We start from the raw sequence: 27,606 nt of genomic DNA on the forward strand, positions 1-27,606 counted from the left end.
CTTTGATTTTATCGATTAGACTTATATTTTGGTTTCATTTTCTGGTTCTTAAAGAACCAGGCTGTTGTGTAATTTTTATTTTGAATCAGGTGAACATCATTAAAGACTAGACTTAGTGGTCCCAATATCATGTGTTCTGTCTGTCATATGTAGTTTCTTCTTGCAATCTTTCTTAAGAGGAATTTTGTCTTGTTTCTACAAGAAGAGTATCATCAGATTGTTATATAACTGCAACTGGAGGGAAGGAGAACATGCCTAAAAATTGAAGGGAGATGCATACCTTGAAACTGAAGTCCAAGACGTCACAGGTTTTAATCAAATAGAAACATTTTGTCGCCTCAACAACAGGAAGGTGGCAGAGTATATAGCAGTTTTCAATTCTTGGTTCTTTCCTTGATTCATTCCGTCATTACATGTTCATCAGACTTATAACTCAAGGTCTTGAGATATGGATGGAAGTAACCAAAATTTTTAGTACAATTCAATAGTTTTCCGAGAATACAGAGTAAGAATTCAAGGACAGTATTGTGAATTAAGTTCCAAATGATTGTAGCCATCGTATCACAAGTCCGAAAGTATAGAAAATTCTAAAATTTGTTCCAGTAGTCTTATATGTCCTGATATTCCAATGGTCTTGAATGTCCTGATATACTAAGGATGCAATCCTGAATGTCTTTGAATGAATTCTTAAAACTTCCAAGTGATGTGTTAAGCCAGTCAATGAGCACTTAGTAATTCCAATGAATGATTTAAATAAATAATTATTTTAGAATTCTATCTTAACACAACTATACACTATAATCACAAATAGATTCCAGAGACTGATCTTAAGAATGAACTATTTGTTGATCAACCCCTATATATAATATACAGTTTTTAATTTGGCCTACGACACAATAGACTTTTCTGGAAAACTAATCATTTCAAATTGAAAACCCTCTAACTCGTAAACAAGATTACACTTTAAACTCAAATTTTAGCAGACATATTGTTAACTACTTACAATCTTGGCAAACGTGAGGGATGCAAAATCTCCATCCACAACCCTTAGCCATGGACAAAAAACTGAAGCACATGATATAGAACATCATTGATACCTTGGACACCTTTTCACATACACTCCTCAGAATTGGTGAATGCATCTAAAAAATATACCTCACCATGCCAAAACTAGGTCACTGTTATATTTTTCATGCTTCAGTGACTTTCAGAGGTTCATTATATCTGTATATTGGACCTTACAAAATCTGCATTGATGTAGATTGATTTGTGAATTAATCTCGAGGAGGCTTATTAGAACGATTATTGGTCAGCATAAGACATCTGATAATGCAATGACCCATGTTAGCTCTACTGGTCATAGACAAGAGTTTTTGGGACAGTTTGCTGTCAATCCTGCGTCAGTCTGTCGTCTGTCCATTCGTTAGCACAACTTTGTTATCACTGCTTCTCCTAAAATACTTGCAGGATTGCCATGACACTTTGCAGACACATTCATGTCATGGTCTAGTTGGTACATGAAAATGGATTCCACTCAGGTATCCAGCATGGGCACCACAGTAGCCATCTTGAAAGTATTGTTATCACTACTCTTCCTGAATGAATGGTCATATCAACATGTCAGCCTGATCGTAAATGAAATGTGACTGATCTGATGTCCATTGTGTCTACCACAGTGGTCATCTTGAAAATCTTGTTATTGCCATACTTCCACCAGTAGACCTCTTATGAGTTGGTCCAAAATGAAAATGGTGCACATCTGATATCCAATATGTCTGCCACAATGTCCATCTTGAAAAGTTTACCATCGTTACTATTTTAAAATGGTGATATGAAGATGGCATTTTTACTAAGACTTCTTATGAAGTCTAGTTGGTCCCAAATGTAAACGAGACTGATCTAATGTCAACAGATCAAGTTATTGCTACTCCACCAAATGGGTGTCATATTGACCTTTTATGTACCCAGCTGGTCATGACTGAGAAAAAATGATGCTGATTCGTTGATCAATATGACCTCCAGAGCTTGAAGATCTTGTTATCACTACTCCTCCTGAAAGAGTGGTAAATATCAAATATGTTGTTTTCACTAAAAATACTTTTTTTTATGAGGTTTAGTTGGTCCTAAATGGAAATGGTGCAGTCTTTTATCCAACATGGACACCAGAACGGTCATTTTGAAAACTTGGTTTTGTTCACCCTGCTGAATGGAAAATTAATTTTGCCTTGTGTTTTTCACCAATAGACTTTAATGATGTATAGTTGGTCGAAGATGGTTTCAATCTGATGTTCAATATGGCCACAATAGTGGCCATCTCATATACTGATATTACTACTCTGCCAGAATGGATGGTTGATGTACAAGTTTTACTGAAAAACAAATATGCTGATAAAACGAGGCCATTAATGACTGATAAAACGAGGCCGTTAATGACTGATTAAACAAGGCAGTTAATGACTGATAAAACAAGGCCATTAATGACTGATAAAACAAGGCCGTTAATGACTGATAAAACGAGACCGTTAATGACTGATATAACGAGGCCATTAATGACTGATAAAACGAGGCCGTTAATGACTGATAAAACGAGACCGTTAATGACTGATAAAACGAGACCGTTAATGACTGATATAACGAGGCCATTAATGACTGATAAAACGAGGCCGTTAATGACTGGTACTAATCTTTTCAGTATTGATGTTGAGACGTAAAAGATGTATCGTGGCATGAAGAATGAATTAAAAACATTTCACCAACAGTGGCAACCAAAATGCAAACTATCAAGTGTAACGCATATTAATAAAATCGGTACTTTCTAATGATGAGTGGAACGTTGTATCAGTTCAAGAGTTTTGTTTCATAAAATAAAAGCTTCATTCACAAGAGAAAGACGAAACAAGTCTGCCGAAGTTTGCAAGATATGTGCAATTAACAGAATTTAAAATATACAAAAGTACAAATTGTTTTTTTTTTTAATCACAACCAGTGGCGTCACTCGGGTTGGTGTCACCCAGTGCGGTAGCTCATGGTGTCACCCCCATGGTCCTCCTTCCGTAACAGACCATACAGAATCCTTAGTAATGTCATTTTGGTGTCACCCCCTTTGATGGTGTCACCCGGTGCAGTCCGCACCCCCCGCATCCCCCTAGCGACGCCACTGCTGTGCCTGCTAGTCATGTATTTAACTATGATCGGTTATCCGCTTATGAAATCCGACTAGACCCAGCAGTGTGTGCTCTGTAAAATTTGCAATTTTTCATTTTGGTGTCACCCCTCTGAGATGGTGTCACCTGGTGCGGTCCGCACCCCCCTAGCGACGCCACTGATCACAACCAAAATTATAAGGTAATGAATTTGGTTAGATGTAAAAGTCATAAAAACGCATAATATTAAAAAAGTACCACTGTCCGTATATGACAATAATCCTTCATCGTTGACATGGTAAATATATGTTAAATGCATACACCTGACCATAGCTTTCTCAGTTTATCATTCATGATACTTTATTAAGTATGCCTTGTCTTAACTGAATCGGATAATCACAAATCTTTGTATGTTATGAAGTTATTGTAATTGTTCAACTTGAAAAGACCCTAGCTTCTATAGGACGAGGTAATATACCTCACAAGAACTTGAAAAGACCCTAGCTTCCATAGGACGAGGTAATATACCTCACAAGAACTTGAAAAGACCATAGCTTCCATAGGATGAGGTAATATACCTCACAAGAACTTGAAAAGACCATAGCTTCCATAGGATGAGGTAATATACCTCACAAGAACTTGAAAAGACCATAGCTTCCATAGGATGAGGTAATATACCTCACAAGAACTTGAAAAGACCCAGCTTCCATAGGATGAGGTAATATACCTCACAAGAACTTTCCATTCACTTTTAGCATCTTACGTTACCTTCATATCAAACAGTGCGAGAAAGACTATATTGTACATCAATATATGTGGACATAGCTTATAGAAGGAATGCTTATCTGTAAGGTTTGCCTAGGTTGAATGTTTCTCTGTTGTTTGTGTGATATAATTATGTGTTGGACTCGAGTATTTAACTCCTTGCGGGTTATCTCTGCTTTTGAGGAGTCGTGTATTTTCCGTGCATTTATATATGTACTGTTTGTTGTATGATAAAACATACCTTCCCTTCTGCACAATCTTCCACAAAACGACCCTACATATGGTCTGTCTTTTTATACAGACTTGTTAGCAACAACACTCTAATACTCATCGCACTTATAATCGATATATAACCGTAGTTTACCTCTTCATCAGTAGATTAGTGGAAATCATTCAGTTTGGCTATCATGTTTTTTTCATATAAAGTTTTCTCCTATTTGCAGTAAAATTAGATGCATCAGTGTCTTTAGTACTGATTTTCGATGTAATCATTTAAATCCTTTCTCATTTAATTTTTCTTTATTTGTGTGTCTAATGTACAAACACTGCCTTCTACCACACCGATGCTGTTAACCAGTTGTCGATCAACATATTCTTTCTTGTATAATTTTGATTTTTCAACTACAGCATGTAGCTTCTTGTCAAATACAATCAAAATAACATCTTTTTTATTGTTTGGATCTTACCATTCAAATATGTTATAGATAAATATTAAGTTGTTTTGCTTTATTCATACTTATTTTTACATATTTTGTTTTCGAAATTTTTTAAAATAATTTTTTTACCTCTGTTATATTAGTCTCGTTATAGAACTCTGACAGTGTGTTAATGTTTCCAGGCATAATATTGTTCATGTCAGTAATTTATTAATTAAGTTAAATATCATAATTAGCTTTTTAGTTGTTCTGCTGGATTTCATTATTCAGATCTCTCCGTTACTCCAGTTTTTATGTAAAGTGTTAGAGTCGTTAACAGGTGTTTTTAAACAACTTCTTCATATGTCTCCACAGAATCTGTGTCTGTTCATCCGCTGCCGTATTGTTTGTAACTATGGTTGGATGTTAGGCATGGACCCTTGTGCATTGCACGCACTTCCTATGCAACCTGCCATATTTGTACAGCAGTAATTAAAGTCTGCGTGTCCGTGTAAAATATCCCAAACATAAACTATGTTTCTGTTCTTATCAATATGTTCGTGTTAATTTGAGTTTTTTAAAGTCTTTTTCATTGCCACTCTGTTAAATAGCTGTTATTTATTATCAGCTTGTTTTCTTCGCGTCTCAGTATATTCAAATGGTTTTCCTACAAAATCTTTAGTATTGTAGTGTTGTTGTTGAGTTGAATTATAGTGGCGTGCGCACAATTGTGCATGTGCCACTATTTGTAGTGTTAACACGTCCCTGAACAAACTGTATATCAGTTTATTTTACTGGATTCATGCAAATTTGGGAAATCACAGTCTATTCCTTGACGAAATGATATATATATATATATATATATATATATATATATATATATATATATATATATATATATATATATATATATATTACTTTAAATGCTCAGAAAAGAACCTATGTCATTCGGACCTCTCAGAGGTGTTCTACCTTTGATATAGATAGTCCTACAACATAAGACACATCACCCGATATTTTTCTTGGGAGGCGTGTGTGCTAGCACTAAAACAAAACAATAGGTGCTATGTCTTACATTGTAGGACTACCTTTGATACTCCATGCTTTAGCACGAGTTCTGTGAACATTAAATTATTAACTTAACGTGGAAAATACACGTCGCAGGCTTACCGTAAAAATCTATTTCGTTTCCTTCTCCATCTGTTATGTTAATGATATTATATAAGTAAAACGTACCTCTCTGTAATTGCTTGCTAAGGTCATTAAATAATATGATACAGGGTCTCCCTGAAGAAAGAAGAAACTGGTTGAGAGTCTAGCAAATACAAATATTTGCTATGAAAATAATGGTATTATAGATCTGACTGTGATAACTATACATTTTTAGGTGTCGGCAACACATAAACCGTATCCCATTCTTTGAATTTCTTTATAGAACTGACTTCTAAATTGTAACAGATGTATTGGATTATGTGCACTTCATAACTATTGCTCGGATTGTCTAAATTATCGCTCGGGGAAAAAATTGCTAATTAATAAAGTTACAAAAAATTCAGTTTTGGAGGAACGAGTTCGAAAGTTTATTAGCTGTACCATTTGCGGAGATCTCATGTGATCTTGATTTGTCTCTCGTCCATTGTCTTCAAGGTTTTGTTTCAGTAAATTTTTACTATTTGTCTCTTTGCATCTTCGAGTTGCAGTAATCTATGTTCCATTCATATTTGTAGTTTTCAAGTTCCATTGTTAAATGTTTTGTTTGAGGTTCTTTGAAGACAACCAAACATCCTAGATGATTTTACAGTTTTTGTCTTATTTATTCATCGATAATAAAATCGTCACTATTAAAAGAACCTAAACAAACGGCAGAAGATATAGAAGATTTTGTAAAGAAATAATACGAATACCCTTAGCAGGAAGATGATGATTACAAATATATTGAAGATATTCCAATCGCATCAACGACACTGTCAATCTTGCTACTGATTTTGATGAAAGCCATCTAGGGTAATTTGATGCTGGACAACAATACAAATAGAAAAAAGAAACTAAAATATAGGAATTCTCTCAAGAAACTTTGATTGCAAAAAGACATGGACTTTGTAAGCAAATGTGCAAGATTATTTTATGGGTGATGTGCACATCAATTCCATATGCAATGTCCGGTAATTTCGTTTATTTAAAGATCACCAAAATATTATTGTAAAACTTATGCGCCTTTCATTAAAGAAAATACTGCAAGTTTATGAAAGAATTAAATACAGGGGATTTATAAGATAGACAAACTATTACTATTCTGTCAATAATATGAATTTCGTGGTAAATTACATGGACTTGGAGATGCTGATGATACATCCGAATTATCCGTTAGAACCTACTGTTATATATATAAAAAATCCAAACATGTCCCTGAGGACTTTAAGATGCAAATAATAGACACGAATGAGCCGTTTGATCAACAGGTACTTGATGTAGAAAATTTAAGGATAAAAACCAAATTAGTGAACAGACACCTGCATTGAAGTTTTCATTATTCAAGAGAAAGGAAGATTAAGGGGTTATGTAAATGTTGTAGCAGTTGTCGATCGGAAGTTATAATATACGAAAAATGATGTTGAAACGTATGACGAAAGGCTGCAGAGTTTTTTTCTTTTCTTTGGTGAGTGTGTTTTATTTTCCTTTATATTACCCCATGCCATGTGGGGTGCCAAGTTGGGGGGGGGGGGGGGGGCTTTGGTCTCATAGTTTACAATTTCGAGGAAATATGAGTATGAGATATCACAGTAGTGGATTCAAAATTAGCGAATTAGACTATTTCTGGTATAACTGTGTCAGAGGTTTTTACTGAGAGAGAGAGAGAGAAATAGATAGAGAGAGAAAGAGAGAGAGAGAGAGAGAGAGAGAGAGAAAGAGAGATAGAGGGAGAGAGAAAGAGAGAGAGAGATAGAGAGAGAGAGAAAGAGAAAGAGAGAGAGAGATAGATAGAGAGAGAGATATAGAGAGAATATGCATAAATTATTACATATAGTATTTTTATATTCTTACATTTCCATTTCTGTTTTTTGGGATCATCCACCATTCCATCCATTTATGCAGACACATGTTTATTCATAAATCTATACAAAAATACCTTACATATTTAATTGTAACACTCTAAACACTTATACATACATACATACATACATACATACATACATACATACATACATACATACATACATACATACGTACGTACATACATGCATGCATAGAATGGCAAATGTCGATAAATTTAAGTATTTAATTTAAGAGCAACATTTTGTAAAGTTGCAATGATGATTTTAAAAAATTCCCCATATGCAGCAGAAGACTGTAATTTCAGTTCTTTCTTAATATGCAGTTACATATACCTACCCAAGGTGTATGCAGTTACATATACCTACCCAAGGTGTATGTAGTATGTAGTTACATATACCTACCCAAAGTGTATGTAGTTATATATACCTACCCAAGGTGTATGTAGTTACATATACCTACCCAAGGTGTATGTAGTTACATATACCTACCCAAGGTGTATGTAGTTACACATACCTACCCAGGGTGTATGTAGTTACACATACCTACCCAGGGTGTATGCAGTTACATATACCTACCCAAGTATGGACTAAATTACATTTGATTGATACAGCAGCATCTGTTTTTTAAATTTAACTCTGTTTCCGTATTAACTACATGGTTTCTTGAAAGTTTTGCTATTAAAAAAAGAAAGTAAAACCTCAATTTTATCCAAATTCCACAAGTAACCGTTTTATTTCTCTTCTATCCCCATTCATGATGTTCAGTGTAATATATATATATATATATATATATATATATATATATATATATATATATATATATATATATATATATATATATATATATATATATATATATATATATATATATATATCTGATATTAATGGAAAGCTACGTAGCTGACCTTACTGAAAAACATGCCGCTTTTGTATCTTGTCAGGTTAATTACAATTTTGACATATTTTGACGAGATATTCTATTTTACCTACAACCAAACGAAAAACAAACGTGGGAGGTGGGGGGGGGGGTTTGCATTACAATATTAGCGTACTGACATATTATTTTATAGGCGAAAGGAATCCAATTAAGCAACCTGGCGAACCAATTTGTTTTAATTCGATCTGAAATGATCTGATAGAATGGAGTCTCAGTGGTGAAATTTAATCAGGTTTCAAGAAAGTATCTGAGATAAAATCAATATCTGTTCTACTTATATTTGGAAGAATTTTCGCGCAGTCTAAATTTCGCGGGTTTCTCTCTGGTTAAAAAGACCTAATTGAAAAATATATCATGCACGGTGTTATAGTCATTTTGTATCGATCTAAACGTTTAGTTAATATTGGAGATTGAAGGGATATCGGACCAATTAAACAGGCGCCATAGTCAATAAAAGAAGTGGGCACAAAATTTGCAAGCAAACTGACAATTCAAACATTTGATTGTTAAGAACTTTACTATTGAAGCACAATTACGAAAAATTCTGAATTTTCCTAATTTGGCTTCGAATTTAGGCATCTCATATAAGAAAGCAATGTAAAACTGTTTTTGTTCTTATTTTATTTTTAATGTTAGGCGGCTTAGTCACCCAGGTCCAAGTTTAACTGAAGTAATATTTTTTACATACCACTCCGGTGGCCAAGTGGTTAGCGCGTCCGCCTCGGATTGAGGGGGTCGTTGGTTCGAACCCCTGCTGAGTCATACCAAAGACATACAAATAGTACTAAAAGCTGCCTCGCTAGTCGCTCAGCATTAAGAGGTTAGCGTTAGGACTGGTCGGCCCGGTGCCAGGATAATGTGACTGGGTGGGACATCATGCTACATGTCTGCAGCATGATGCCCCAGTGCTAGACATCACTAAACTGCGACACTGCAGACATCGTGGCGATATGACTGGAAATTGTTAAAGCTACATTAGAAAACAAAATCAAAATATTCTTTAAATTTTGTTCTCAGCATTTGTAAATAAGCATACCCGTATTGCGAAAACCGACTTTAAATGAAATTTATATATTTTATCCCATTCTGTTGAAAGCGGCATATTATTTTAGTTGCTAACTCCTAATTTGATGTAGGGCTCGGATAGCAAAATTTAATCTTTTCATGATAATGGACTTGTACGCTGTTCAACAAGCGACAGTGGTCAGTACACTTAGGATTCAACCACCACAGCATCATAATCTGTACGCCTGTATCACTGATCTGGCAATAGCTGCTTCCCACGAGAAAATATCTCGAAATAAAATAACTCACGTGCCGGATAAATATTTTAATACGTGTTTAGCAGAAATCGATGATAATCTAAACAATAAGGTTTAGTTAACAAAAAAATGAAAATTATCCGTTTAGATTGATGAGAAATATTTCGTTGCAGACGAACAAGCGAACCTGCTCTATCAATTTTGTTTTATTTCGGTAGACAGTGGTGCGTCTGGTCTGTTTTATGTTGGTACAACACGCGCATGACCTTGTATGATTTTGGTACACTGTGTGACTGATTTTGTCTTAATTTGGTACACGTTGCGATTGGTGTTCTATATTTGGTACGCTGTGTGACTGATTTTGTGTTATTTTGGTACACATTGCGATTGATGTTGTTGTATTGGGTACATCGTGCCACTAATATCTGTGACCGCCCCGGTGGCCTAGTGGTAAGTGCGTCCGCCTCGGATATGGGAGGTCGTGGGTTAGAACCCCGGCTGAGTCATACCAAAGACTTTTAAAAATGGTACTAACAGCTGCCGCGATAGGCGCTCAGCTTTAAGAGGTTAGTGTTAGGATCGGCCTGGTGTAAGGATAATGCACTGCATGGGAAATCATGATTGATACATGTTTGCCACACTACATAGATTGTAGTGACATGACAGAAAAATTGTTAGAGCTACGTTAAAAATCCAATCAAACACACACACACACACACACACACACACACCCCCCACTGATATCTGATTTCGATACACTGCAACTGTCTGAGTTTGGTACATTGTGTAACTGTTGTTGTCTTATTTAAGTACGCGGTACACCTAATTTGTCTTATTTAAGTACGCGGTACACCTAATTTGTCTTATTTAAGTACGCGGTACACCTAATTTGTCTTATTTAAGTACGCGGTACACCTAATTTGTCTTATTTAAGTACGCGGTACACCTAATTTGTCTTATTTATGTTAATATTTTGCAAATACTTGTTTAGCTCCTCCCCCCCCCCCCTTACACAGGAGAACAGCCTTGCAGATCAATCTGAAGAAAGAGGATATCGGCATAAACGTTCTGATACCGTGACCTTAAAATACCACCATCTCAGTAATATCTGTGTCGCCTTTTGCTTAAATGTGACGATTTATGTTTCAGCACAGCAACCCACACTCCACCCAGCTCTACATTTTACTACAGTCGTCATACATAAAGACACATCATCCCTCATTGGATAAAGTGCTGGAACGCTGTGGTGGTGGTTTGGGGTGGGGGCGAGCGCATTCAATTCATACGGGTTCAAAATGTGTATAATTTGCGTGTACGGATTACTTCTTTGTGCCTGGCACAGGGTTAAATTAATACTGAAACGTATTCTGTCGTGGTAGTAGAACATCTTTTTACAAGGCAGTGGAACAACTTTTCATCTGGTGAATTTAAGTCGGAAATATAAAAAAAAAAAATCCAATTCGAATAGGATACTTATGATTGCGATATTAATTTCACTGTTAAAGATAAAGACTAAACAAGAGGCAATATGCCTTACATTTTGCATACACATGGGAACTTATGTACATCGCGTGTGTCAAACCTTCCAGTAATCTTGATTTTCTTCAGTGTCAATATGAATAATAAATATTACATGCATATATGTAACTCGATCGATATCAGAGTTGCTTTTTAACAAAAATTAGTTGTGGATGGTACTGTTAATAGCGAAGAAATTCCGAAACGTGTCAAATATATATTGTCTTCTGAGTTATTTCTTTGTTTGCTTTTCACTTACTTGTCCTCTGTCGTTACACCCGTATATAGTTACGGAAATATTAATCCGCCGAACTTTATATCATTGGATATTATTAGTAGTTCTTTCTAAATTAGCTAAAAATCATAAATATGTATTATGTTTCTACATAAACTGTACATATATTGATTTTGCTTGAAACTATTAGCACTATGGGGAGTATGTTTCTTCTTGTGTGAGAAGGCACTTCCAGCGAGATAAGAGTGCGATTCGATAGAAGAAGATCGGCAATTATATGATAGCCTCGCGGGTTCTTTAGTATCGCGGTACTCGAGGTTATCGGTCATTTTCTGCATAGAGCCACCTATCGTGTGATTATCTTATATACCACACTGGATGACCATACGTTATTAGCTCTGCATCACCAGTTTTATCTCGGGGAAATGTCGGTACTGCTGGCGAGTTCACTGTTGTAAAAATACACCCGTGAATTTAACTTTTGCAAAACGTGGCCGTACTCCATGTTCTCAAACAAATCTATATCTTCTTAAAATATACGTCACCGTAATGAATCGGTTAACCGGTTTGTCGTCTGATAATATCCAATGATTTTATGTAAGAGTCAGATCACAGGATTACAATTTTTGTGAATAAGCAGGAGATCGAATATATGGTAGTAAATAAAGTCAAAATATGAAGGATGTTAATGTTGTTGTTTTCTGGTGGCTTTCACAACTGACGTGTGTTGATTTAAGAAGTTTGTTGTACATGATTTATTACTTTTCATTGTATGTAACACCCGGTTTTGTTTAAACAGTCTGTGGTTAACATGTACTTTCATGCTCATGTTGGTGTGCCCATTCTTACCGACTATTCTGACACCACTCCCCGTCACAGGTAGTTACATATGCCCTGTTTAATCATCTGACTTAAACTCGAAATTAAATGTATGTTAATATGGAGCTCAGATTACCAAATAGACACATATAATATCTTGAAGGTCAGTGTCATTACTTACTTATTCGCCGATCGCTAACTTTAAGACCCACGATACCAAAGCACTCCAGTATTATCTATAAAAATTAAGAATTGATTAGGCAAGATATACTAGAAAATGCATACTTTAGAACAGGGTTCTCAAATTCGAACTACCCCGAGGGCCGCATGAAGGCATTTGCGATGGACCAAAGGCCTCACCACCTTGGTATCTCTCATGACACCTTGTGACGACAATCATTTTGCGGGCCACAGCATACGGCTTGGCGGGCCGTAATTCGGCCCGCGCTTTGCGTGTTTGAGACTTCTACTTTGGTGGCGCTATACAGTTTCGCATTTTGCATAGGTTTAGGATTTTAAAGAAAAAGAATTTTCCCGGCTCTCCTCACTGGTTATACTGGCTATTTAAAAAAGACCTTGTATATCTTAGGTATAATGCAAAGAACCTTTAATTCTCTTTATTTTGGTGTGAGATTGATGGGTGTACTATGGGTTATAGAGTATACAGCTTGGCCTTACTTCAAATGTGCATCTTTCAAAAAGTGCTAGCTCTACTTGGTCATTTTCACTTCCTGAACTTCAGAGGTCAATTGTATAAAAAAGAGCCGATAACTTTTTTTTACATTTTATATATTTGGTAATTCATTCATTGCGCTTTCAGAAGCTGGTATTGTCTAGTCTGGCAAAATTCATTTTCCCTATTTTAATAGCTGCTATGTATAGTGCACTTTAGACTAATTCAGACTGATTTTTTAACACAAGGGAGCAGTCATTTTAGTTAGCAGTATACTTAAATCATGTAAAATTTCCAAAAGTACAATATCCAAAGAAATATCATCCACATTACATTAATGTAACATAGAGGTATGCCAACATTCTCTCCACTGTGCATGTTTTAAATGCGAACTACTTCACCTTACATATGTCACTCTCTCAAAAGTACATATTATGTGGTGAGCGCCACCTTTAGAAGAAGGTAGTCTCTTCAGCTCTTCTGGATGTTACGATTCTCACCAATCGTAAATTGTAAACATAGTGTAGCGTAACACGGTTAGAGTGGTTGGGTTTTCTGTGATTAATGCCATTTTTCAGCACATGATAGGCTATTCAAGGCATACAGTTATTTGGTGGAAGACCCCGTGAAGAATAACCGATCAACGAGAAGCTACTAGTAAGCTGTAGCGTACTGACCGGGGGGGGGGGGGGACAAGGTTTCCCATGGCGCAAAAAATGTGGCATCCAATATATTGGATAAACTAGTTAACAAGTATCTAAACGCATGAACCAACATAAATCAAACATAAAAAGAATTACATCGATCATTCATTTTAATCTCATGTTGCTGCACATGTTAACGACAGTTCCCATACTTTGCAAGATTTTTCCATTCAATCTGTCGTTATAGCTGATTCTAAGATGGAACGTCTGTTAAAGAAAACATATGGGATTCACCGTCTTAATACGGTATATCCAAAAGGTCTAAATTCCAAACTCCAGACGACCGTAATAGATCATTTGTTTAATATGATGTGTTATGTTTCTTAAACTATGTCAAGGATTGGTTTTTGAATTGTGTCCCCTTTTTACAATTATTTAAGATATTTTTATATTAATCTAATTTACAGAATAACTTAAGTAGTGAAAGTGTAAAGTAATAACATCAAAATAAGTTTAATAATTAATTTAAAAAGAATAGGCATTATGAGGTAAATTTTCGATACCTTATGAGTAATTATTTATAGAATACTTATCTATTTATATTATTGTAATTATTATACAGATCATAATTTTTATTATATAATTTGAAGTCTGATGGAATAATGAACATTCTTCAATATTTTATCAAGATAAAATATTTTTAAAAAAAAATACATTCTACATAATATATGGAACAGTATCTTTGTGCCAGGAGGATATCTGCTGGAGATAAAGTTACCAATATTGTTGTGTACTGCGTTTATATTCAGCATAGCAGGAAGTTGCGTGATTTTAGTCGTCATAGTAGAAAATAGTCCGTAGACATTTTGGATGGTTACAAAATTGTTATAAAATGATAAACCTATAGCTGAAGTAGTGCGTAATTGACATCTGAACTCACTCTGCTTTAGCTGAGGGAGACCGGAAGACACCGAGAATGGTGACAGTCTTGTAACTTTGCATGCTGAAGACTCGTTTTAATGTTGTAAAGCGTTAATAATTTTTGCGTCTGTCTTCTAGTCTGCAGACTTCCCCACCCTGTTTCAAAATAAAGAGACTGTCTACTAGAGCATTTTGGACGAACTATTCTTGATGCTTCAACTGGAGTTTTTCCAGCTTTCCTGAATCGATCAACGAACATCCATCAAAGATTACACTGGCTTATTCCAGGATGGGCCGGATACAAGTTGTATATAGTTTTGATAAAATTTGCCTGAAAAGTTTATATTTTAGGTTTCGAAAATTGGTTATTCGAGATGATGATGCTTTTTAAATTCTATCAATACGAAAAGTCCATTTGATATTTGATGAAAGTTGCAATCCATGATGGTGATGATAATTCAGATACATAAAATCAATATTTTCAAAAACAAGCTCAGGAAGATATGTTACGTTTGTTTGTGCAAAACCTAGCCACTGCTTTTGTCTGGATTAAACTTTAAGAGCCATTTGTTAGACTATTTATACAACTTTATTAGATAATTATTCATGACAAGCTCTATCGCAGCGCAATAAGGAGATGAATGATGCAGAGGTGAATCGCGTGCAACCAATGTGTGAGAAAGCTCATACCATCGGCAATATCGTTTACGTAAATTCGAAACAAGAGGGGCCTAAGTACAGATCCTTGTTGCGCAACAGCATTTGTAATCGTTTTATTTTATTTTGTGTGGAAAAAGTATCGTGCAAAAGGACCGTTTGTTTTCCATTACTTAGACAATTTTCAAACCATTGTATCAGTTTGACTTAAACACAATATTTGTTTAATTAAAAAAAATAAGCCTCTTTGCTAGACCCGAACAAAAGAAGCTTCCGGTAGATCGCAAAATACAGTATAAAAATGTTGCGATTACTCCAGTGAACTGCATGTACTATGATATATTTTAATAAGCTGAAAAACAGTGGAGTGGCCAGGAACGAATCCCAACTGACACTTATAAAATGAAAGTAATTATACACATGTTTATAACTGCGTCTTTCAAAAATGTTTGCGACACAGCTAAGAAGATTGGTCTATAATTGGCAACATCGAATACATCACCTTTTTAGGAATGGGAAGAATGTGCGCAAGATCTGCAAAACTTGTTTTCCTTTGTTTGAATTTATTCCAGTCGATTGGTCTCCCACAACTGAGGGCAAATTTGCATGATCAGTCCCTTTTCCTTATCGATTTGCTTAACTGGGAATCAAACCGTGGCTTATCGGTTAGGAAAATTGTTACCGTTTTACAATGAATACACGAAGCTGTGAATTAGAATAATTTAGTTACGAATATATTAGTTGCAACATAAATATACCTTGGTGTTAATAATAGATATGCCCAGTTAGTTTCTGTTATTATAGCGTTTAATTAGTAAAATCCACTTTGCTGTAAATCCACACTCGGCGCAGATAGGCCGCATGGAGGTGCACGTTAACTCTGATTTCTATATTAGAAGCATCGTGGTTACTATATTCTCTATCAATTTTTAAAACGTATGTGTGAAGTATATTTGTACCAATACTTACAAAGATTGGATCAAGCAAGGTTTTGGTAGTAGAAGTAGAATTATTCGTGCATGATTTATTATCCCATTTCGTAGAATATATCTTAACATCGAAGCAACTAAATCTGCAGAAATAGAAAGTACAAGTAAAATTTATAGGAGACTACTTTGATCTATACTCTACCCCTACGGCTAATTTATTCGAGGGTAACGTAATCTCAACACACGTTAGTTCAACGTTAAGACAGCCGAAGTTCGAATCGTTAAAATGGTTGCAAAATAGCTTGTCAGAAACTTATACCACGACGTCGCCTTCGTGACAGACTGTCTTTTCACCGAGTTTTAAACCATCCCTATAAATGCAAGACTTTAAATGGGATTCACTAAAGCATGAAATTGAAAACTCCCCAGTTATACTTTCCGAATTTCTGAACTTTGTAATCTCAATATTCTTATAATTTTGTGTTTGTACCTATATGTTTGCAATGTATGTTTTGTGTTGTTTCTTCTTATACATTTTTATTTTTTATTTTTTGCAAAATAGTTCTTACTTGTGCGTTTATTTACTTTATAGCAAATTATGTAATTGTCTATGGGTAATTTACATAAATAATTTTTCTTTTTATTATTATTATTTACCGCATATATTGCGCTGATTAAAGACTTGTCTTTTATCTATGATTCAATGAAACGTTTTCCCTAGCGACCATTGTTTTGTGCAGTGATTTTTTAAAAATATTTATTTATTTATTTTACGGTTTTACTGGCTGTATGCTCTGCAAGAACTGTGGTTCAGACTTTTTAAAAAAGTATGCCTTGGGGGTCGGGAGAAATATATTGAATACTAGATTCTTATAATTGCTCTTGGTACAGTAATTCAATTATGTTGGGGGAAAACAACTTCCAGGGTCCTACATGCTCGGTCACAATTCAACAGCAGGAAATGACGGCTAATGAGCTCGGTATCACCACAGACTTCGCATCAATATTTAATTAGATTTCTCAAATACTAATATCTGTCATTAGGCTCAGCTCTGTAAAACGTGCCTCCATGGACCCACGCGACATGTCCACCCGGCACTATACCTACCGCAGTTATAGATTTCGCGAAGACGAAGAGACTGCGGCGTTCCAAGAATTTAGTGTAATGTAATTCTCTACCGCTCTCAGATAAAATACAGTAAATATTGCCAGCTGCTCATTTAGAAATCTACGAAAGGAAATTAACTGGTTTTACAACATATCCCCAAGAGAACACATAGGCAATTAAGTCAGTCTGGGACACACTCATATTATACTCCTTGACGCAGTGTGCAATCATTTATGTACAAAAAAGCACTGACATAAATCGTCAAAAACAGTTGCCAGGGAGAATTTATGCGATTATCTGGCTAAGACGAAATGTAGGAAGCTTTAGCGCGTAGTACGGTTTAAGTTTTCGATACGTCTGCAACGCATGATATTTTCGTCAGAGGTTCTGTCAGGATGTGTTTCATACATTGGGTATACACTGATCCCACACTCTAAATGGGATATTGGGATGATTCTACATCACGCAGCAGCTCTCATCCGTGAAACGTTTCTTTCGTGTTGGTTATATGTTGTCGTTTTGTTGTTTTTTTGCGATGACAGCCCAGCTCCAAATAGAAGAGAAGAAAAAAACAACAGCTGTAGGTAATGGCACAGACGTTAAAACTGACCAGGTTGTTGGAACGTTGGATGTTCAAATAATACGTGTTCAGTCAATTGATTGAAGTGCTGGCTTCGGGGTATCATCAGCATTAAGTAGCACGGGGCAGACATACAAAACGATGCATACAAAAATCTCATGGAAGAAAATGCTGCTGGTTGTTACAAATATTTTACGATTCACTAAATCACTTTCGAACTGATGCTTTCTATTGACACAAAACGACAATTAGGAAAGAACGAATTTTAAAATTTCGGAACCGAGTGCTACAGTTCATCTGATACTAGAAATTATCACTGTATTATTCCCACAAATGTACACAGCTGCCCCCCACCCCAGAATGAAGTATGGTACAAATATGTGACTACAGCAGCCTAATATTCGCTGGCAACATAACAGTCCTTTTGATTCTTGCGCTCGCTACTGATTACTGGGAATACCGAAGTTTTGACAAGGATAAACTCATCCAAGAAGTGTCAGAAATGAACGATACATCTATTTTAGAACCTACGGACACTAAATCCTACTTTCAAATTAGGTATGTCTGCTCAAGAAAGGCGGATAACGGACAGCGATCGGTATTGACACTTACTGAATCATTTTACCATCCCCCTATATTTGTCAAAATCTACCGCGAGTCTGTTAATATTACATCAGACCCGCCCAAGGGCGAGGGATGGTCTTTGCCTTACGTGCAGTACGAGATGGAAATATTCCTCCAGTATGGGAATTTATTTCGAGACTGCGATGACTTAGAGTCAGATGTGATGTTTAGAATTGGTCTTCAAAAAAAGCGAAAGAACAAATGTGTTTACTTCCATCTTACCGCAGATAAATCGGATGTTTACCGTTATGCACCAGCTCTGCATCATTTGGAAGGAGCGGCGTGCGCATGTGCACTTCTCTGCATCGTTGCTATGGTAATAGGCTTACTTTTGGGTGGATATGGCCTTTTTTCTTATAACTCTTGTCTTAAATCGTTCCAGATGGCGTCTTGTTTGTCATTGACAGCTGGATATCTCTTGACGCTTGGAATAGCATTGTTTCATGGAAAATGTTCGGTTCTGAAGAAAATTGAGATTTTACCGGGGCTTGACCTTCCATTAAAAAGGGCATTGAATGATTCCCGTATATACAGTTACGGTTGGTCATTTTCGCTAGCCTGGATCTGTGTTTTCTTCTGCTATACGTCTTCCTACGTCTGGTTGTGCAAGTCTCAAGGGTCCAGGCGTCTACGAATCGTTGCGAGAAACAAAAGACAAAGACGCCAGAAGAATTTGGGAAAGCGAGGCTACACACAGTGTGTAGACAAGGACACAACCGCTGTGTAATGCATTTCCTTGACGATAATTTCTTTCTTTCTTTCAGGACAAAAAATGATTTTACAATGTTTGCAACTTATGCTATTCTTTAGTACATGTAGAGCTTCTCTTTGACGGAGTTTTAGTTTATTGGCAGAAAATGTAAACATCACGAAATTTAAGCACCGCCAATAGTACATTAACATTTGTGTGCATATAAAGATAAATAGACTTTCAGTTAACGTAGAAAGAAAGTTAATCCACGAGATCTCTTATTCTGAGAAAGCGGCTAAGTGTGTGATAATGAGAGCTTTACGGTTTATAGAAAATATTACATTTAATATGGGGAAAACATTTTTATGTGTGATTATAAATGACATCAGGATAGCCGCCGCCGAATTTCTTTTGGTTCGGACGTTCCCTACATAGACAATTAGATGGAAGTTGGAGAAATGTTCATTGGTACACAATAAAGAACCAACTATTTTGGCCTTTGTGCAGAACTGTACATTTTGTTTGCAGGCGATACCCGGAAGGAGATTGGCTTAAAAGCTGATAATTCATACATATATGCTTGTAAATATTTGTCTTCCAAAATTTGGGGTGACCATGACCGTATTGCCCACTGCGGCCTCAACATGAAAAAGGGCCGTTTTTGTTTCATTATACTTCCACAAAAATAGTGGTCGAATAAATAAAAGCAAATAAAATGGGACACCGTAAATTCATTTTGGAATACAATATTTGTTGGCAATGCGGAAATATTCTTGCTTAGTAAATATCATGACATAACAAAATTCGTTACAGTTTACGATTCATTGAATTCCTCTCAGGTAAAATCTAAGAATTTCCGATTTTTTAAGGATAAAAAAGTATTCAAGAAGAAATCAAACATCAATGAATGCTCCCAATCCCACCCTCCCCATACCTCATGAAAAGCGTAGGGGGGTGGGGGGGGTGGGGGTGGGGATATCTGCATGAACAGGTTCCTCATGACCATTGTGTCATTAATTATTGTATATGGTTGGCTCAGTTGGAAATATCTATTGAAACTGTGTAATAGCTTATAATCATTACTTGAATTATAAAGACGATTATGACAATAACTTTCGCACAAATATTTATTTCATATCAACAGTCACGAATCAACGTTGAGTGATCTCAATTTACAAGTTGTCATGAAAATTTTACTTGTTCATGTGAACTCACTCTGAGTACAGTCGATATCTACTTATGCTAGGTACATCTGACATGCACCAATCAAGAGTCTGATCGTAAGAATTCCCAGTCCATTTATATTTAGTAACCTGTCTAATAAAGCATTGCATTTTGAATTGTTCAGAATCACTTTTTACACATTCATATAATGTGAAAGTTCTAATTTGATCGGTGATCCTGTAAGGTCCACAGAACATGACATCGTATCGGTATCTGTCAGTTCGTTGCTATAATGGAGATCTCGATTTTTTTAAAATCAGACTGATAATGAACTATCAGTGCGTTTTAATGATAAATTCACTATCAGCTATATATATATATATATATATATATATATATATATATATATATATATATATATATATATATATATATATATATATATATATATATATATATATTCTGTTAATTGAGCATGTAGTTGTAAATTTGTACGTGATGTTTGGGTATCGGTTGTTGTAAATTTTAATTTATACTGTGAAACGACCAGTTCATTTTAAATTCTGGTGCGTGGTATGTAATTGATCTGACAGATAACAGATTTGATAATTACTGTTATTAATGATCATATACATTTTCTATTTTAAAAAAAAAAATCTTCAAGTGTTACTTTTACTACCCTCCCTATCAGTTTTACCGTTCTTCCAGTGTGTAAATTCTTGCAACATGCTATCCATTAAATGCCGCGTAACATTTTGCGATGGAATTATGTTTTTTGTTTCCGTCCATACCTAAATACATACATACGTAGATAGCAGCAAAACTGATCAGGGACATTATTATATAACTTCCAAACAAGCATCATTTTGATAATACTGAGCCGTGTAAACCATAGTAATCTATATCAACGGTAGGCGCACCAGGTTTGCGATGGAAAGGGTCCGGTTTCGAATCCGACCAATGGATCAATCTAGGTCGGCTACCGTGGCATGTCCTTGTGCACGGGACTTAAGTCCAGTGGCCCCAGTTGTAAATATCATACCTGTGTTGCCGTACCGTAAAACAAAACAAAAATCAAACCAAAATAATCTTCATCCAATTTTTAATGATGCTAGGTTGAACAATTGCTCTAATAACTTCGCGGACTATTTTTGCCGTATGTGTAGCACGAGATTCCTGGTTTGACTAAGGAAGAAAGAAAAACCTATATACTTTAAATCAGTGTCAGTGGCATAGCCCCGCTTTATTTTTGGCATGTACATACAAGCACGGAATGCCTACAAGCACGGAATGCCTACTAGAAATTTTTGCACTGTAGATAAACTTGACAGTGCGCTATGAATTTAAATAAAAATGGACCAGACAGGATCCTGTGAATATTTTGTCTAGCAGAGAAAGGTCAGCAATAAATCTGAGTGCCTCAATCCTCTTTTATTTATGTTCTCTTCTTTCTAGACGATCATTTGAGCATGCTCCTGGGGCTCACTCATATGTCTGGTAAAAAAACAACAACTAATTCGTTTTCGTTGTCCGGTTGGTTTAGGTAAATAATGTGAATTACATAAAATCTGAAACAAAACAAAAGAAAAAATAATTATAAGACGCATAAAATAAAAAGATGTTTGAAAGTCTTAACTCGTTCTCCATACCATCCCCTTAGTTCTCTCCTTAGTTCTAACTCTAACATAAGATCATTCACCGTGTCAGCTCCCTCGTTCCGTCCCTTGCTCTGACCCTTGGGGAAGGAATTTAAAAAACGAACTATTGTATACATATTTAAACCATATGCAATCGCATTCCAGCATTAGCTTCCGTGCATGAAATGGTTCAAGAGATGTCTTGCCACATTACATCACAAAGACGCATAAATGCAAGCATGCATGGACATTAAAATCCTTTCTTCTTCTTTTGATAAACGCTTGGCCAATAGCGATTTCAGCTGCAGTGTTCACCAGACGATTGAATATATGGGGTCCCGTCTGACTGTTTATTATGTATTTTATAGTCTCATATATTCATTTTATTATTCCAGTTTGTTTATGACCATTGTTTGGTTGAATTTCGTGCTATATAATTGAATTTATATTATACATTCAGTTGGATATCATATATTCAAATTTATGATATCATGCCACGATAAAGGAGACAAAGGTCACAATTCACTTAAAAAAATTTCGTATGGGAGAGGTTTGACTGTATTAAAAAAAGAGATATACTATGAAAAAAATCATTGTAACATCAGCATTTCATAGGTATTTCCAAATTATATAACAGTGTTTACGACCTCACTTGAATGACGTGAAAACTCGGCTTTTATCCTTCATGCAGGGAACACTTTTATGACGTTTATTTGTCTATATTGACCATTTTATACTTAACTAATATTTTTATACTTAACTAATATGTAAAGGGTACTGTTGAATGTCTTCCCTTCAAATAGTTTTTACACGTTTATCGATACTGATAAAGTATAGCTACTTAATTATTTTTCAAAATCGTGGTGCGTGTAGCGAGTCAGTTCCTTCATCGAATGAGGCAGTCTTCGTACCGGGGACAAATGAACAATAATAGTACATTACATAACAAACATAATGTTGTTGTTTTTTTCGTCTATCCACTACAAACTTAAAATCCAGTGGGGTTCTTGGCAAGCAAAGATATAAGTGGATATCATTGTGATGACTGTCATTTCCACAGATTGTCCAGGTAACATCCGTTCCTTATTGGTATACAAATGAGGGCGCTCAGTACCTTTGGATCAAATAGGAGTATGATTGACCTTCTAGTTATAAAATGTTAAATCGGTTGGGGACTGAATCAACACTCTGTTAGTTCCATGTCAGTAGGAGTTTTAGTTGTCAACATTTGAATAAACGGTATATTTTGTCTAAAAAATGATAAATTTATGATATCATAAATTCATATCATGCATTACATATTATAAAATAAAATATATCGAATCACACATTCGAATTGTGCATTTTAATTAGATGTTAATATTAAATGTTTCATTTTTATATAAGAAACTTCAGAATATCATACAATGAAATTTGTTAAAATCTTTCAACGAATGACAGCTCCGCATAATCAAAACGCCGTCTAATTAACCACCATATTGCGTTCTGCCACAGTGGGTTGTTTCTAATGGGTAAGATAATTCCTCTAACACAGTTGCTCTCAAACAATTTTGGTGGGCCATTTTAACATTTTAACATTGCTGAAGAACTCTGTCTACCACTAAATGATCTTCACTAATGTTGATTTTTACTGTTAGGTAACTATTACAACTATTCCACGGACCACCTGAAAGGAGTTCAGTGATCACCAGTGGTCTGCGCACTACAGCTGGAGAGCGACTGTACTAGCACAACAATGCAAATTTGATGATAAAATGCCAGTTGAAGAAACCTGTACTCTTTGAAAACTCCATCAAGCTCAAATTAGATTGCGTTTGCTGCGACCTTTTCTCCACAGTGACTTTATTGCATGATGGGAAGATTTGGCAAATCGTAAGAAAAAAGCCCTCTGGTATTCTTTACTTGCAGCGATGGAGCACAGGACTGACAAAGTTACAAGGTGGCCATCTTCGCTAGACAAGGTTTCGATAGGGTTACTGGAACGTTGGCTAGCGAAAATGCAAGGTGGCATTTACATCACAGTGCAGCCTGTCTGGTCCGCCATGTACAGTCTGGCTCCTTTTTTTAGTTTTATTTCTTCTTTTAATTTTAATTTCAAATTGTGCTAGGAGAAGTAAGGTAGGACCAGTCAAAGTGCTCGTGTGCTAATACGCCTACTCGATGTACTAAGACAGCAAATGTTTATTATGATAGTAAATCATTGTACACTGTCTGAAACTGCTGTTCTTTTCTCTGTGATTCCTGTCCTTTTAGGAAAGTCGCGGTAGCTCCGTTTGTAAACTTTTGACCAAAACGTTTTAATGCCGATACTAAATAAATTGCTGATATTATAAATTCGATTGTTGTATATCAACTACTATATTTTTTTGGTTTTGGATATAAAACAGATTACAATGAGCAAAACCATTATATAGAAGCCGCGTGTATAATATTCCTCTATGGGGAGGACTGCTGATTTTGCGCAGATACCATTTTTCTTCTTCCACTCTTTCACTCACCGTTAGCTTTGTCACTTGTGTGTAGACCTAATGTTATTGAGAGGAAATACATTTTTTAAAATTCGTTCTGCCACAGAGACCTTGATATTTGATACAAAAATAAACAGTATTATTCAGTATACCAGTTGCATATCAGCCACAATGTTCGGAAACCGTTGTTGATGAAAAACTCTATTTTATTGTGTGAAAACCATTTTGACTCATTTCAGTCAGCGTGACCTTGATCTCTTATGTTTTAAGTCCATGATAACGGGATTCGTTCTTACCCGACGATGATATCGTAAAATTGATTTATTATCTCGTAGGAATCAAAACAAAATTTATAATCTCATACGGAACATTTTGTTATATATACAAAGTTAATGAATAAATGGTAAAACAGCGCATCATATTCGTCATCTTCGTAGTTTCCAGACGACGTTAGCCCACAACAAAACGTAAATGGTGTGAATCCTCCATCCTCATCCCACAATTTTTGCTTCAGTTCTTGAAATGTGCAAACATGGAAGCAATAATCAAACAAATAATCTTTTGGATGAATTAATAGGAATTAGAAACGGATCAAAGAGGACGTGGAGGTGTGGGGCTTCGGCGCTCCAGTTTCACAAGCTGGGCGCTGGAACATCATCTTCGCTAGCCTAGGTTCTGAAAGATAGGGATATCTGAACCCTGGCAAGCGAAGATAGAACATCATTTTAATAAAATTTTTTTCGATATATTTGAATTACGGGAGGAGAATACTCAATATGGAAAAATGGTTGGGGTTCTGTGGAGATTTTGGACTCCTACGCTGTTCTTGGAAGGTTCTGACATCTTATTACAGACAGACGCTTTGATTTCGAATACCCCGAGTTAGAAAGGCGTGGTCCAAACCGGCAGGAACACCTAGGAATATTAATAGGGGAATTCATATTGTCGCCACATGTGTCTTGTTTCGTTTTATTTCATCTCCTTCAATCCTGGATTAAATTTACCTTGTGTAAAGGCGTCCCGCTATTTAATTAAGCCGTGCTAAACACAGCTAAATCGGAACCCCTATCTAAACTTCTGGTTGTAAAATCCCGTTTGAGGCAGATCTTGAACCCCAAGTCAAAACTGTCGAGGATGCAGATCATCCACATTATCCATTACCATGGTAAGTAGCCTTCACCCAAATCCCACTAATTGGACTTCCCCACGTCCAACCAATTAGACTTCCATTTTTTTCATAAAAAAGTCCTATTTAAGAAAGCATGCTGGAGCTGTAAACTATTCTTTGAAAAATGGAGTCCCTTAAGCCAAACTTTGTCTGGGCCCGTGGCTTGGAATAATTGGACTTTTGTCTAAATACTTAAAAACACAAAACTCTTTTTCCCTGACCCTATCACACCCTCTTACTTTCCTTCCCATTAGTGGCTAGCGAGTTTTGTTCAAGACGTATGTGGTGTTCCATATTTGTGAAAGTTCATGTCAAAGAAGGTTGCTATTTATTAGCAATAATACAGCGGGGAGCTATTAAGGAGCAAAAATTTGCGATCGCATTTTCTTTTCAGACAATAGTAGGACTCTCCAGAGAGAAGGCTACATGGAAGAGAAAGAAAACGCTCAAATTTATTGAAGTTTTTTGTATGGTTTTAACAGCACTTTTATTTGCTGTATTATGTCGAGGAAATGGGAGCTATGTGATTTTCCCAACTGACCTACTTAGCAAGCCGATACGAGCTGGCCTGGTCTGGCATCAAACCCGCGACTCTAACAATTGAGCTACCGTGGCGTTCTCGAATTTATTGAATACTTGGGTACCATAGTGATACATTGGCTGAAACACCAATAATACAATTTCTTTATTTCGACCAATACAAAATGTTCACATGTATGACATCACAGATGACACCAAGGGACACGGCCTTTGAGGCAGCACACGACACGCAACGTCAAAAAATGGCTGAAAAATGAACGAATGAACTTATGAATGTATTAGTGAATATGAGGCCACTGAAAATATTATCATCACTTATTTCTTGACTTTTTACTTTACCTCACCATATGTCCGAGGGTTCTGCAAGAAGGATCTGAAACCTTCGGTGCCATTTACATGTCACCGGAAGTATCTGTTTAGACTGAGCGCAGGTTACAAGGAGAACTGGCTGCAATACGTATGGACGGACATACGTACAGAGAGACGCAGTGATTAATCACAATTTATCCGCGAAAGTACGAAGATACTGATGGACTGACATAAATGCCGTAGCGTGCCGACTATATCTTTTCCAAGCTATTTTTTTAAATATCCATTTGCAAATGTTAAAAATCGAGACTTTGGATTACTCTGATTGGTAGAGAAGTTAATGGGATTATTATATCAAACATCTGATTAACCACATAAGATTCCGTCAGTATATATATATATATATATATATATATATATATATATATATATATATATATATATATATATATATATATAAGTAGTAGCGATTCAGAATGATATTAAGCGACGTGTAAATAATATAGAAAAATAGATAAATATATAACATACTGATTAATATATTATAAAGCTAACAAATTGATCGCTCAGTTCTTCTGAAAATAAAGCATGGTCAATAGTACCGGAAAGAGGAATATATTGCAATGACATGTTTCAGTCGTCGTCACGTAACTTACCAATCCAGCGTTTTCTCCGTAAGACGCAGCTTAGGCGGAACTAAAGGCGGCGGAGGTATTATCGTGTCCTCCATCTACAGTAGCTGAAAAGAGCAGTTTTGTATACTAGAACTGAATATCGTATTCGCCATCTTCGCCGTCGTCATAGATTTCATTATCATCATTTAATAAAATAAACTTAATTAAAAATTACGTTCAATAAGATAAACAAGTAAATAGAAATATAGTAGAAAGAAATTTGCAATAAGCATAAGTTACTATAATTAATTCATTTAATTAAAAATGCGATATAGATGTGTGTGTGTGTGTGTTTGCAAAATAGGTGATATTTAAATTATGTTAAGTATATATACCTTCCTACCGTAATCTAGTAAAAAAAATGAAAGTGGGGGTGGGGAAAGTCCATTCCATTTGCATTGTCTGAGTTTGTATAGTGAATGCTTTAAAAGGTGTACACGGTTTGAAACGCA

General features: G+C 35.7%; 2 protein-coding genes across 7 annotated transcripts in view; one reads left to right on the top strand and one right to left on the bottom strand.

Annotated features, from left to right (window-relative positions):
* The first annotated feature begins 17,585 nt into the window (after positions 1–17,585).
* On the top strand, positions 17,586–20,719 carry LOC149775316 (uncharacterized). Its single transcript, XM_089943237.1, has one exon. It carries the CDS (start codon positions 18,247–18,249, stop codon positions 19,228–19,230), a length of 984 nt encoding a protein of 327 aa, XP_089799363.1. The 5' UTR covers positions 17,586–18,246; the 3' UTR covers positions 19,231–20,719.
* A 993-nt stretch (positions 20,720–21,712) lies between these two features.
* The window catches only part of LOC149775317 (uncharacterized), a 59,272-nt gene continuing 53,378 nt past the window's right edge, over positions 21,713–27,606 (bottom strand). For 5 of the 6 annotated variants that reach the window (XM_089943182.1, XM_089943183.1, XM_089943181.1 and 2 more), the window contains 2 exons: positions 27,137–27,219; positions 26,304–26,417 (listed from right to left, as the gene is read on the bottom strand). In XM_089943182.1, the coding sequence (XP_089799308.1) occupies positions 27,167–27,219 (53 nt within the window). In that variant the 3' untranslated portion in view covers positions 26,304–26,417; positions 27,137–27,166. Of the gene's footprint in view, positions 21,927–26,303; positions 26,418–27,136; positions 27,220–27,606 lie in introns of those variants that run through there. The other variant, XM_089943180.1, reaches the window with a different exon arrangement.

This window comes from Sinohyriopsis cumingii, chromosome 19, assembly GCF_028554795.1.
Source record: "Sinohyriopsis cumingii isolate HCF-2022 chromosome 19, ASM2855479v2, whole genome shotgun sequence".
Classification (NCBI taxonomy): domain Eukaryota; kingdom Metazoa; phylum Mollusca; class Bivalvia; order Unionida; family Unionidae; genus Sinohyriopsis; species Sinohyriopsis cumingii.